General features: G+C 43.5%; 2 protein-coding genes across 2 annotated transcripts; one reads left to right on the top strand and one right to left on the bottom strand.

Annotated features, from left to right (window-relative positions):
• Positions 1 to 1,084: 1,084 nt before the first annotated feature.
• LOC115391317 (solute carrier family 23 member 1-like) lies at positions 1,085 to 9,440 on the top strand. The gene is made up of 11 exons (XM_030095484.1): positions 1,085 to 1,198; positions 2,403 to 2,560; positions 3,840 to 3,999; positions 5,380 to 5,561; positions 5,910 to 6,030; positions 6,107 to 6,263; positions 7,113 to 7,366; positions 7,974 to 8,138; positions 8,229 to 8,337; positions 8,427 to 8,522; positions 9,172 to 9,440. Exons 1-11 carry the CDS (start codon positions 1,085 to 1,087, stop codon positions 9,438 to 9,440), a joined length of 1,785 nt encoding a protein of 594 aa, XP_029951344.1.
• Positions 9,441 to 10,134: 694 nt separating this feature from the next.
• LOC115392262 (protein FAM180A-like) lies at positions 10,135 to 12,785 on the bottom strand. Its single transcript, XM_030096830.1, has 3 exons — positions 12,610 to 12,785; positions 10,584 to 10,681; positions 10,135 to 10,504 (listed from the first exon to the last, which is right to left on the bottom strand). Exons 1-3 carry the CDS (start codon positions 12,686 to 12,688, stop codon positions 10,178 to 10,180), a joined length of 504 nt encoding a protein of 167 aa, XP_029952690.1. The 5' UTR covers positions 12,689 to 12,785; the 3' UTR covers positions 10,135 to 10,177.
• Positions 12,786 to 13,184: the final 399 nt, after the last annotated feature.

Here is a 13,184-nt window from a genome sequence, read left to right as displayed (position 1 = left end):
GACTGAGGCAGTAACGGTCTGTTCAAGAAGCCTCTCAGAAAATGACACCTTTTGATGCTTTCTCCGATTCCCAGTGTTTCAGTGGGAGAGAAACAGAGTATTTCCTGCTTGCCAAACTCTGGTTGGTCAGCTGCTGTTACTGGTGTAATTCGGTTCACATGAGCTGCTCATTTCTATCAACAAGAGCTGCAGTCTCATGTCTGAACTCTGCTATTTCTCTCTCTCTCTCTCTCTCTCTCTCTCTCTCTCTCTCTCTCTCTCTCTCTCTCTCTCTCTCTCTCTCTCTCTCTCTCAGCGCTGTCCACCCCACCCCGGGAATACTCCCACCTCTCTGCCTTCCTTATCAAACGCTCCGGTCCTCTTCATCCCTCCCCTCTGATCAATGCTTTTTCCAGTTTTCTCCTGGTTCTCTGGCTCTGTAGACGAACACCTGAAGCTGCAGTGTGAGGCGACGACGACATGGCTCCAGAGAAGCAAAGCAATGGACTAGACAACTATGCGTTTGCTGTGAGTATAACTTTATTTAACTTTTTTACCAGGATAGTTTGAGTAATTCATTCTGTAGAATGTACTTTAAGATGCATCTCATTTATTGAGAGTCTGACACTTTCATTCTGTTAGTGCCATGCAGCTTATGAATGCTTTTACTTTTATTTTAAATATATATTAATACTCCCTTTCTGTCTGTCAGTGCCACAGCAAAAAGAAAAAAGACACACATCACTGGAGTCTGATAAGAGACGAAAGGGTTGTGTCATGGCCACACCGGAATGTACTTGTTTACATTCTTGCTCCTCCACGCTCAGTATCACATTATTGGAAGGACAAATGCAACACTGTTTGATGAGAGGAATAGAAGCAGCTTTTTTTTTTAACCTGGTTTTTTTAGTTTTATCCTCACTTGTCTCTTTCTCATATTTGCTTTATCATGGAAATGATTGTGACTACAAATCTGACATGAAGTCTGTAATCTGTCATGGCTGCTGATACTAATGTATGGCCACTCTACTGTTGTCCGGCTTGAAATTCCCTTTTCCCTTAAAACGCTCGTCTCTGCATCAAGCTGGAAGGACGCTTCTGTGACATGACTGACGCCGGAGAGGAGCTGCAGTCCTCGCTGGACGAAGACACCAACAAGCTGGCGTACTGCGTGACCGACGTTCCTCCCTGGTATCTCTGCATCATCCTGGGCATCCAGGTACGCCGGCGGGAGGACGACCGGGGCTCGTCGGGCCTCCGCCGTCCTTCCCTTTGTGCTGAGATGAAGAGGCTCCTGAGCACGGCGGCTGTTGTTGCAGCACAACGCTGTCATGTCCACAGCGTCACATGACAGCTTCTGTTTGGCTTCGTGGCGTTTTGTTTATGAAGGTGTAAAACACGCTGTGAATGTCAGCAGGGCTGAGGAAGTAATGTGTTACTGTGACATTCATCAATAACATGCTTGTTAACTCACTGGTATCAATTTAGTAAAACTGACATATTTACATTCCATGAAATCTGCAGGAGAAAATCTACATCTGTTGTCTTTCTCTGCTCCTGTTCACCTGAGGACAATGATGATAATCATAAAAATAATCAAAAAATATTGATTTGCATGGAGACTTTTATACAATAAAAGTAGCTAACAACAAATTACAGTGAATATATACATCAAATACACGTAAATCAGGGTTGTTAAAGCCATTTTCCTTTCAGGGGCCACATGCAGCACAATCTGATCTCAAGTGGCTCAGACGAGTAAATAACAGCATAATAATATTTCAATAAATACAAGTCTAAATATCTTTGTTTTAGTGCAACAAAGAATTAATATATCATTAAGAAGTTCACATTTAGTGAACTATCCTTTAACAACATGTGACAAACCTGAAATTTGAATGAAAGAACAGTATTTTGAACAGTAGTTTTCACTATTTACAATATTTACACATGAATGTAGAAGGATAGTTCATATTATGAGCAGAATAAGTTGTCACTTCCTGGAAATAATCCTGAACGCTGACACATTTTACATGTGTGGTAACCCTGATCACCTGAACCGTCTCACCACATACTAGAAACTCAAGTGCGCCCCTGTTGGTCAAATAACTGTATTGCAGTTCATGTCATAATTTCTCACAGCTGGAAAATTTCATTTTTCTGGCCAGATTGGACTCTCTGGCGGCCACTTCTGGCCCGTGGGTCATATTTTTGACACCCCGGACTTAGATAGTGTATATTACAGTTCCAGATGTTCCAATGTCTGGACATCTTCCTCCAGCTAACTGAAAAAAATCTGTATTTCACCTCCACACCACCTTCACCTGCTTTTTCAATCTTTCAGCCTGTTTTACTTTACTTTGCTTTACTGTCAGTTGTTTGGGCCATGCCCATGGATGAATGTGATCCCTCTGTGTTCGCAGCACTGCTTGACAGCGTTCGGAGGCATCATCGCCATCCCTCTGATCCTGTCTCAGGGTTTGTGTCTGCAGCACGACGGCCTCACTCAAAGCCACCTCATCAGCACAATCTTCTTCGTTTCTGGGATCTGCACCTTGTTGCAGGTGACCTTCGGCGTCAGGTGAGCGACTGCAGCACGGCGGTTAGTAAACGAGCAGCGTGACCGCTGTAATCAGCCGGGTTCCTGTTTGGTTATAGTCTCTCTAATTGCAGGATGCTTTACATTAATTCACAGTTACTCGCTCCCTCCTTGTTTTTTGTGCTGCATTAATCCGGCGGTACTGGAGGGTGCATTAATGAGGAATTAACCATGCTGCTGCTTCTTGTTAAACAAGCGGAACAGACCAACCTTTGAGCTTTCCTTCTTAACCTGCTATGAACTCTGCAGGCTGCCAAAATTTGCATGCATGACGAACAGTGAAATATTTTACTGTGCTACTGAACACGTTTTCTCTATTAACGGAGACACAACATATCCAGAAACTGTTACATTCTGATTGTTTATGTGGAAATTTCAGTCTTGTTTCGTGTTTATACTGTATTCTAACTCAATGCCTCAATGCCAAGTCATTGTTCCCAGGACTGTTTTCACCTCTCTTCCCCTCGGGGCAGTAACTCATCGCTTGCTCACTGTTTACAAAACAAGTGGCAATTGTGAGTCTTGACACACACATGACGTAATGGCTGTTGTTTTGGGGGGAAAGTACAAACTTGAACGTGGTTTTGCAGCTCGTCGTAGCATCAGCCTTCTTGAATATTGGTGTCACGGCTGGATTAGCAGAGGAATTTCCATCTTATTATGTTTGGAATCTGGCTCTTGCTAAATCCACATTCTCCTGGCTTAGCACCACTGATGCTTTTTTGTCTTGCACCAAATACCTGGATCAACAATTGCTGTGTGCTACTCCACACACAATCAAAAATAGACAATGCCGATTATTTGTGTACATTACCAGCTTCCATCAAAACCTAAATGAATAGCAATGAGATGCTAGTGTCAGCGTGAAGACTGCTGGAGACTCTTGTTTATGTTGTGATGCAGAGTTTCAGCTCAGCTCCAGTCTGACGTGAACTGTTGACAGTAGAGCGAGCCGAGTAATAAGGATCACTACATGGTAGATTACCATAACTGACTTAACTTTCAGTCTAACAGTACATCTTAATGAGAGAGCATCCCTCCGTCTCCACATGATTTAGATCAACTCTTTTCCAACGTATGATTTAAATGAATGAAGCCTGCAGAGAGCAGTTCAGGCTCTCTCACCGTTCTCTACAACGGGGGTGTCAAACATAAGGCATATGAGCCAAAAATGGGCCTGAAATTATATATTGAAGTGAGTTTGACATTTTTGAACACTATCTTCTACCTGACATAAAATATGTCTTCTCTTCATCTCCAGACTGCCGATTCTCCAGGGTGGTACGTTCACCTTGCTGGCCCCCTCCATGGCCATGCTGTCCATGCCAGAGTGGACGTGTCCTGCTTGGACTCAGAATGCCTCTTTAGTCAACACTTCCTCCGCAGACTTCACAGACGTGTGGCAGAGTCGCCTGAGAGCAGTAAGTTAATCTTCACAACATCCAACATGCTGCGCTCAGCTGGAGCCTGGAGAAAATACTCTTAATGTCAGTTTTTCAGACATATTTCTTGTCGGATCATAATGATGCTTTATAAAAAGGTTTATAAAGGAAATATAATGTGTGTATATTTCATGCTTGCCTGAATAATTGCTTTTTTCCTCTGCTTATTAATACCATTCTAGTTATTCTAGCTGGGGGTTTAGTTAGAATTCTATCAAATACAGTGTCAGAAGAAAACAGTTTTTTCTCAGTCAGGAAATATTCGTAATTTTTTGCTTCATTTAGTGCTGTTTGTCCACTGATTTACTTCATACAACATGGAATGTGTTGTCGGTGTGTGAGTCTCTGTTGACATACTGGAGTCCACCACTGTTTGGAATTTGGAAAGTTGCATCTGTTTAATTATATTTTGCAGTTTAATTGCCCAGATGTTCCCATATCTTTTGCTGCCAAGCTTTTGTCTGTTCATCTGCTCATGATGTCTTTTTTCCCTTGTTATTTATATTTATTGTGGCACTATCTGTCCATGTGTTTGAGAGCAATAAAAATCTCAGGTTTAGCAGCTGTTTGCAGGTACAGAACTTTACCAGTGGTGCAGCTGTTGGTGCTCCAGTACAAGTTATGGGGCTTGAATGTTTTTCCTGTGCACTCTTACAGGCCAAATACATGTTTTTGAATTTAACCGGTGACTCTCAGTTGCCCCTAGATCTGAATCTAATTGTGTGTGGAGGCCTGTCTCTCTTTGCTGACCCTTTAATAGACCGGCGGCATTTCCAAGTAGAACACAGCCTTCGTCCAGAGTTATCTGGGATCATTTCCAGCCCTCTGGGACACAGCAGTGTAGAAGCTGAATTTTGTGGATGTCCTGTTAATTAAAATGCTATTTGCAGGCGATCAGAATGCTGTCATGTCATAAAAAGACACAAACGCACCAAGCAAATTGTGAAAAGTGCAAAGAAAGCATTGCATTTTTAACACAGCTGACAAGCAGCATTTAGCCCAAAGCTGTACTGTCAGTGTGACTTTGTTCAGAACATGCATGCAGAAGGCTGCAACAGTTACAAATGTTTCTTGACCATTTCACTGTATTTTGTATCATTAAAACTGGCTTCATGTTGAGGTTGCAGCGATTTTTGTAACTTATTGTTCAGATTTAGAATAAAGTGTAAATTTAATGATTATCATGCCACTTTTTCACCGGTCTGTTCCACTCAGGACAAAATTGGGCGGCGTGTGGCCTCTGAACTAAAATGAGTTTGGCACCACTGTCATACCAGAAGGCTCTTCAGCCAGTGTGAAATGAGCTTTTTGCTGCTTAATACTCTGCTAATATTCCGACTGTTCCCGGTGTGTCTCCAGCTGCAGGGCTCCATCATCGTGGGCTCCCTCTTCCAGATGTTCGTCGGGTTCTCGGGGCTCATCGGGCTCTTCATGCGCTTCATCGGGCCTCTCACCATCGCTCCCACCATCTCCCTCATCGGCCTGTCCCTGTTCGACTCGGCTGGAGGAAGTGCTGGAAACCACTGGGGCATCTCTTCAATGTGGGTGACAGTCTGTTCACAGGCTCTTTCAGGGTGGAGAATAATATACTACATTAATGTATATGGACAATCTTCTCCCCAGATCACTGTGGAAAATCCTTTAGGCTATTTTAATACATATTTTCTACTTCAATAATGTGTTATAAGTTCTATTTAATCTGCTTTCACCTTTTCAAGTTTGTACCAAAAAAATTATTCCCTTGAAATCTGTAAACTCTTAATCTCACTGCCAGGGAGGAAAGCCTATTAAAGGGTTCTTGCCCAATAACTTGCATAGTTGCTGTACTTTGCTGTGAGAAGTTGACTCAGCTGTTTTTTTTTTTTTTTTTCCGTTCTTGTTTGGCGCAGGACCACGGCGCTGATCATCCTGTTCTCACAGTACCTCCGTCACATATCGGTGCCCTTTCCAACTTACAGCAAGGATAAGAAACTGCACACCTCCAGAGTCTACGTCTTTCAAATCCTCCCTGTATGTAAGAATAAAAAAAAAAAATACAGTTTTATTTGCAGTATTTGGGTAAAATACTTTTTGTGTGTCCCTTCAGGTCCTGCTCGGAATCACCCTGTCCTGGCTCATCTGTTACATTCTCACCACCTTTGACGTACTTCCTGCTCAACCGGACATGTACGGTTACCTGGCTCGCACCGATCTGAAAGGAGACGTTATCGGCCAAGCTCCCTGGTTCACCTTCCCGTACCCAGGTACGAGGCTGCAAAACCATTTTGAGGCATATCTTTAAATTTAAAGTGCCACCTTTAGTTGGTTCAGTTGATTTATGTGGTGCTGAATGCAACACGTCGTCACATGGCACTTTGTAAAAAGAAAAAAAAAATGGAGTAAAACTCACAATTCCACATGAGCCAGCATTGGCAGCAGTGGAAGGGGAAACTCCCTTTTACAAGGAAGAAAACCCCGAGTGTACCCAGACCCAGAGGTGGCAGCGTTTTCAGGTTATGGCATGGCAGGAAAGGAATGGAAAGAACTAAAAACAGAGAGCAACAAACACAAGACAGTCCGGCATCACGGTTAGTGGAAATGCTGCAGGCTTGATGAGAGCAGGAGGTAAAGGTCAAAAACTTTCCGTTTTAGTTTCACACATCTTGCAGGAAAGTACAGAGAGAGGACAGACGTGCAGCAGCGAGGATCGGAGAGAAGCTCAGAGCTTTTAAAAAAAGATCTCCCAGGAATCCTCGATTAGGAAAATGTCCAAGGTGATGTGAAGCAGCCCCAACTGCAATCTTTATTTAATAGGAATGGTTTTAAGCCTGATCTCAAAAGTCGAGACTGTGTTGACCCTTCGAACTGAAACCGGGAACCGGCGCCACGAGAAAGGAGCTGCTAGCTGAAAGCTCTGCCACCGAGTTCTACTTTAGGAAACTCGACCGTCTCTCTGGCAGGAACAAAGTGTTCCAGCTCCTTCAGTCATGTTCAGTAAATATGTATTTATTAGCATAACGCTGTGTGGAACAGCGCGGCTCTGCGGATGCATGCAGTGCTGGTTAGACGAACTCTTTCCCGATTTGACTTCCTGTTTCTTTGTGGGACTTCAGGACAGTGGGGGATGCCGACCGTCAGCTTGGCGGGCGTCGTGGGAATCCTGGCCGGCGTCATTTCCTCCATGATAGAGTCGGTTGGGGACTACCACGCCTGTGCCAGGCTATCTGGAGCTCCGCCCCCGCCCAAGCACGCCATCAACAGGGGCATCGGCATCGAGGGCCTGGGCTGCCTCCTGGCCGGCGCCTGGGGAACCGGCAATGGAACCACGTCGTACAGCGAGAACGTGGGAGCCCTCGGCATTACGAAGGTAAATCGGACCCCGGATCTGCCTTTTAATAACGTCCTCACACACACAACTCCCTCCAGGGTCAGACGTTTTTATGATATTATCATAATAATGAGCAAATGAAACCGTTTCTAGATTAGGGAGGTGTCATATAAATGACACTTTTGCGGATCATTAATTCATAATGGCGAGCAGGAAAAGTGACCCCCTGTGGTTTCACAGGCAGTATAAGTCATATTCTGTGAGGAAACCTATTTTTGGGGGAATTTATTTTACGGCAATAATGTGAGCGACCACTGGAAGAAGTTAGCAGCGAGTGTGAGTGGCAGCTCTGGATCCAGCATGACTGATCCTTAAGAAACCACATGGAAAAACGAAACACTGCAAACACAGCCCAATACAGAAGCAGCCTCAAAACAAACAAAGACGGGTCTGTGCTCAGCGCTCGGTTGTGTTTTCTCAGTTTATAGCAACTCATTTTCCAGATTGGTGATGATGTTTCCTTGGCTTGTTTGTCGTTTTATTTCACTCGCCCGTTTCTTTCAAAGCCCCGACCTTCCAGACCCTCCACGTCTGCAGCAGTGGTGTGTATTTGCAGTGGAGTATCTTCTGTATTGCCGCTGTGCAGGTGGGGAGCCGCATGGTGATCGTGGCCGGCGGGGCGTTGATGGTGATCATGGGAGTTTTTGGTAAAGTGGGGGCTGTTTTCACCACCATCCCGTCGCCTGTGATGGGAGGGATGTTCATGGTCATGTTTGGCGTCATCTCAGCTGCAGGGGTTTCTAATCTGCAGGTACACACTTCCTCCATCTCAGTATGATCCGTCGTTATAGTGACCAAAGCACGTTATTTCATAATGGTTGTGTTTTTGTTCTATATTCAGTACGCAGACATGAATTCATCCCGAAACATCTTCATTTTTGGCTTCTCCATGTTCTCCGGTCTGGTCATCCCTAACTGGATTTTAAAGAACCCCAATGCTATCGCTACAGGTGCATAAATAAAACAGAAAGTTAGAATGTTTTTTACTGAACAGGCTGATCTAATGTTTTCTTTTCTTCTGCTTACATTATGTGTCCAGGCGTGATCGAACTTGACCAGGTGTTCCAGGTACTTTTGACAACCAGCATGTTTGTAGGAGGGTTTTTCGGCTTCGTACTGGACAACACAATTCCAGGTATTCTTGAAATTTTCAATTTTTTTAAATGTTAAAACGGTTTAAATAGTCCTAATGCCTCATTATAATATTGTGGCATCAAAGCCATAACAGGACTTTCAGTGTTCTGATTGGTTGTTTTTTTCATGCTGTGGAGCAGGTCTAAGGTTGAGGGTGAGAAAAGGAGGCTTTTTCCCCTGTAGCATAGTAAATCTGTGGACCAGTTGAGGCCTTTTCCCAACATTTTGTGCCTTTTACGTTTTGAGAAGACGCCATGATAATCAGAAACAAGCGTGGAGAGAAATGAGGTTCAAGCTAATCCAGAAAACCTCTGGATTGCAATTTGAATATAGAAGAGTCGGTACGGGTTCTTCTTATGTTCTTATTCCCATAAAACATCAAGTACAGTAATATGTGATCTTATTACAGTTGGTCTACGATACAACAGCTTCATTCATCACGTCTTACATCATGCAGCCAAGTAGAAAAAAAGAATAAAACCTCCATTAAGTAATCATTTGATAGTTTTACTAGACGAGGTATTTAAAGACATTATGACTAAAGATGATTCAGCATCTCCAAGCTTTATGAAAGGCAAGCAAGAGAGCAAAGCCCCAGAATAGCACGAGGGCGGATTCAGGGCTTAACGCGTTTCACACGTGTCCAACAGGGTCAAAGCATGAACGAGGCATCCTGGCCTGGAACAAGGCTCACAAGGACGACTCCAGCAACACGCTGGAGAGCGAGGAGGTCTACAACCTTCCCTTCGGCATCAGCGCCGCCTTGTCGTCCTCCGCCTGGCTGCGTTACGTCCCGTTCTGCCCCGGCGGCAGGCCCGGATCCCTGGACGGGAGCGGGGCCGACACCAACTCGCTGGAGCCCAAACTGTTCCCGGGACGTCCCGAACCCGCGCAGATCATTGTGGGAGTCGGTCTGTGAGCGGTGCTCTCGTGCCAGCCTGCCATTTTTGGGGATTTTCCAGAAACGGTGCCGTCAACGGCAGCTCGGTTTGGACCTTGCGTACTAAAGACACTGTACTGTAACAACATGGCACAGGGTGCTTCAGTCTCCCTTCAGAGGGACTTTCTCTGTCTTTGATTCCAATGTGGACTCTCAATAGACAGACGGACTTTCTACACTGTGTAGGGATCGGTTTGTGCTGCCTCTAGAAGGCCTATGGTGTATGAATCTATATATACACCATATATATAAGAAAGTTAGATCTTTTTTACATGCTGTTCTTTTGAGTGTAATGTGCTGTTTCAAGCAATTTTTGATTGCTTGATTTTAAAATCACTCGTTTTATTTGTTATTTCTTTCCAAACAGGTGCTAATGAACAAACACTGGAAGGACATGTGAATGCAGACCATGTTTAAGGCCACAAGCAATATATAGATCCCACCTATAGTTTCGTTTATATATAGTACAGTACCTCATGTATAAATGAACTTTTAACAGTCGACATTCTGACTGCTTCCTTATCTTTATGTATTTTATCACTTTTTAAGAGGACTTTTCCACCATCCTTTAAGCCTTCGTGCATTCAATATGTAACATTGTCTCAATCAGCACAACTGACTCATATTCGTTATTTTTATTTTATTTTATTTTTTTTAATGAATGTGCATATTAAATTCCAACATGGATCCTTATGGTTAACAGCACCAGTGTTCCCTCATTCTGTCGTTAGATCCTTCTTTATGGCTTTGTATAACTGAACAAACGACTGCGCCCAGGCGTCTCTTTGGTGCTCGCTGCTGGACCCGGCCACCTGCTGGGCGGCGTACACCAGGGTCAGCAGGGTGCGCTCAAAATCCTCCTGACGCAGGCGGCAGGCGTAGTTTGAAAGGTCAGATATGAGCCTGAATATGTCCGTTATCTTCTTGGGAATTATCTCCTCGCAAATGACGTCCAGGTTCTTGGTCTTGCGGAGAGAAGCCAGCTCGGCGTCCTTGACTGAAAACGCACCGCTGCTGTCAAACTGTATCCCGGCCATCAGGATCTGTGTGGCAAACAAAAAAGATGAAAGTGAATCAGTTGTCGATTTTTGTTTCAGGGTTTTCTACTGTGTAAAATTTCACCTCAAATAATAGATGTACGTCACTGAAGGAGCTGTGGAAAGTGGGGTTCATCGGTTCGTCCGCTGCTCTTTTCGTCCTCCTCGCTGCTGGGAATAAGGCTAGTCGGTGAAAAAGAAACAGACGAAACTGATAAATAACAGAAAACATGTTTTCCTTTCAAGTCTCATGACTCGTGACTCATGTGTCTCATCAATTAACCCAAAATTGTCTGTCAGCCGTTCAAAGAGCAGATCTGTGTGACGGGAAAAAACAACAGGATTCGCTGAAGCGATCGTCTGACTCGGGTTCATTCGACACACGGCCGGAAACACTGCGGCTGATCTACGACTTCTGAACCCCGCCGTCTCTGACCTGACAGGTGATTTCTATCAGCAGACAACGATACGTGACTCCGAGCTTCAAAGGCGGAGCAACACATGGAGGAAACAACCGGCTCCAGATGAGTCTCACATGCAGTGTATGGTCTCAGTGTTTGGTTCTGTTTTTACAACATTCCTTATGTTCAGTATTTAGGACAGGATGTTAGCTATGAAAAATATCTTCCAGTCGGTAATGCACTCATAAAGAACTTTCCCCTGAACTTCTTTATAATCTTACGATAAATGGCTGATCCCAGCCAAGTAACAACTTGCTCACATTCAAAGAAAAACAGTGAAACTTCATGGTCAACCAAACTTGTAGAACTCCTTCCACAGCGTGCTTGACTGACGTAGAAACTAAACCGCGGTAGTTTCACCACGTGCAGTCAGAATAACCCTGAAATGTCCCATTGTGCATTGGCTTGAAAAAAAAACTGACAACACAATAATATTGTGAAGGGATACAATCAGAGACATCATCTGCATGCTGTTTCCTGAGATTGTGGTTTAATAACAATACGATTTTCTGTTCTGGATCTGGAAATGAATGCATAGAGCAGATGAAAAAACTTCTCTGTCAGTTGAAAAGTGCGTCACTATGAGGCTAGCAGCAATAACTATAATATATATCCTCTATCATGACCTCACACTGTATGCATTATTCATACTGAGTGTATTTTAGTAAAAAACAGCCAAGAACTCACAGGAAAGTAGAGAAAAAATACGGAAACTCTGAAAAGACTTGCGTAAAATGAGTCATCCAGTCAGACGTCAGCTCCTTCAGGTCCTGCCCTCCATGTGTTTATGTCAGACTCAACACGTGGAACAAGAGTTTCAATGAACCTCTGCTGAATCAGATCTTCCATACAGTCAGAATGATTTCTATGAACCTGAACTGTACTGCTTATTTACACATATACGTCCATCTCCAATTACAATTTCACAGCTCATAAAATATGGGCAAAATGAGTGGGAATGCTATGTAAAGATTTAATAATGCTTCTGGATTTCTGCTGGAAAACACCTGGCAGCAGCAGCTGGCAGCAAAACATTCAGTAAATTGCACAACACTATTAATGTGTTTAGCAGATGAGCTTTGAAGAAGAATCTAATGCTTAGAATTCCATTTTTATAATGAGGTGCTTCTTTCCTTTTCAAATTCCAGCTTTGAAAGTTGACATCCTGTCTGTGGTGAAGAATCCATAACCAAGACCAGATCGTTAACCAGACCCAGATCTTTAACCAGAACCAAGCAGAACAGTTATTTTTAGATTGAAAGTCTCCTCGAGTTGGAGTAAAAATAAACACTTATCAGATAATTGAGAAATCTCATCTGAATAATGTGAACATTTTTAGCAAAATGCTGTTTATTGATAGAACAAGGGTTTCCTATTTCGATTAAGGCCTTTGTTTTTCTATTAGAAACAGGTGCAGATGATATTGGCACCAGCTGTAAATCACAATTAAACCTATAAATCATTACAGGTTTTGCAGCAGAGACAAGAACCTGGGATCACTTGGTGAGAGTTTGGATTTTCGCGGGGAAAACACAAATCACATTTACGCTCTTTCAGGTTTAATCTGATAGAAAAAGAGAGAAAAGAAAACACAGGTACCTCCACGAGGGTCATGCAACAACTGAACTACTGGAAGTAACTGAGCTTTACCTTTACTCTGGCATCGTGCGACCCCTGTCCTGATCCAGCAGTACAGAAGACCAACGATAACCATCTTCCTCGGCAGCATGTCGGCTGATTTACCTTCTTCCACTGCTGTGCCGGCGCTTCTCTGGCATCTCTATCCTCCTCTATGCATGGACAGCCTCATCTGCTGTGGCACTACTCTCTTTCTGCATCACTCACACCCTCTGACTCAGGCTGTTTTCAGAAGTCTGTTTCCTCTCCCCCTCCCCTCCTCATTCATTCGCTCTCTCTTTCTGTACCTCTCTTCGGCAGACACTTTCATCTGGTTGTCATCAAACTCACATCTTTGCTTCTCTCTGACCTTTGTCAGGCCCATGTGAGAGGACTTTGAGTCTATTTTTAACCTAATCTTTATCTTCAGCATTGGTATTTTCAAACGCAGTCGACTAATTTTCTCTTTGTTGCCTCTGAAAACTGTTTATTGTCTCCAGATTTATAAAAGTTACGATCAGGTTTACAGTTACTAGTTACATTCATACAAATAAGTGACGTTTCTTAACTTGTTGCTTCTAGAAGTATGTGAAGCAATTACTCTTAAA

Source organism: Salarias fasciatus, chromosome 7, assembly GCF_902148845.1.
Source record: "Salarias fasciatus chromosome 7, fSalaFa1.1, whole genome shotgun sequence".
NCBI classification, from domain to species: domain Eukaryota; kingdom Metazoa; phylum Chordata; class Actinopteri; order Blenniiformes; family Blenniidae; genus Salarias; species Salarias fasciatus.
The sequence above is the reverse complement of the archived record's forward strand: the minus strand, read 5'-3'. Positions and strand labels throughout refer to the sequence as shown.

Bases quoted from the DNA above. Each gene is read 5' to 3' on its own strand.
- LOC115391317 (XM_030095484.1), top strand. From the start codon at position 1,085: ATGACTGACGCCGGAGAGGAGCTGCAGTCCTCGCTGGACGAAGACACC. The intron at 2,561-3,839 runs GTGAGCGACTGC...CTTCATCTCCAG, and splicing joins CAGGTGACCTTCGGCGTCAG to ACTGCCGATTCTCCAGGGTG. The intron at 5,562-5,909 runs GTGGGTGACAGT...TGTTTGGCGCAG, and splicing joins CACTGGGGCATCTCTTCAAT to GACCACGGCGCTGATCATCC.
- LOC115392262 (XM_030096830.1), bottom strand. From the start codon at position 12,688: ATGCTGCCGAGGAAGATGGTTATCGTTGGTCTTCTGTACTGCTGGATC. The intron at 10,682-12,609 runs GTAAAGCTCAGT...TTCACCGACTAG, and splicing joins CGCACGATGCCAGAGTAAAG to CCTTATTCCCAGCAGCGAGG. The intron at 10,505-10,583 runs GTGAAATTTTAC...TTTGCCACACAG, and splicing joins ACGTACATCTATTATTTGAG to ATCCTGATGGCCGGGATACA.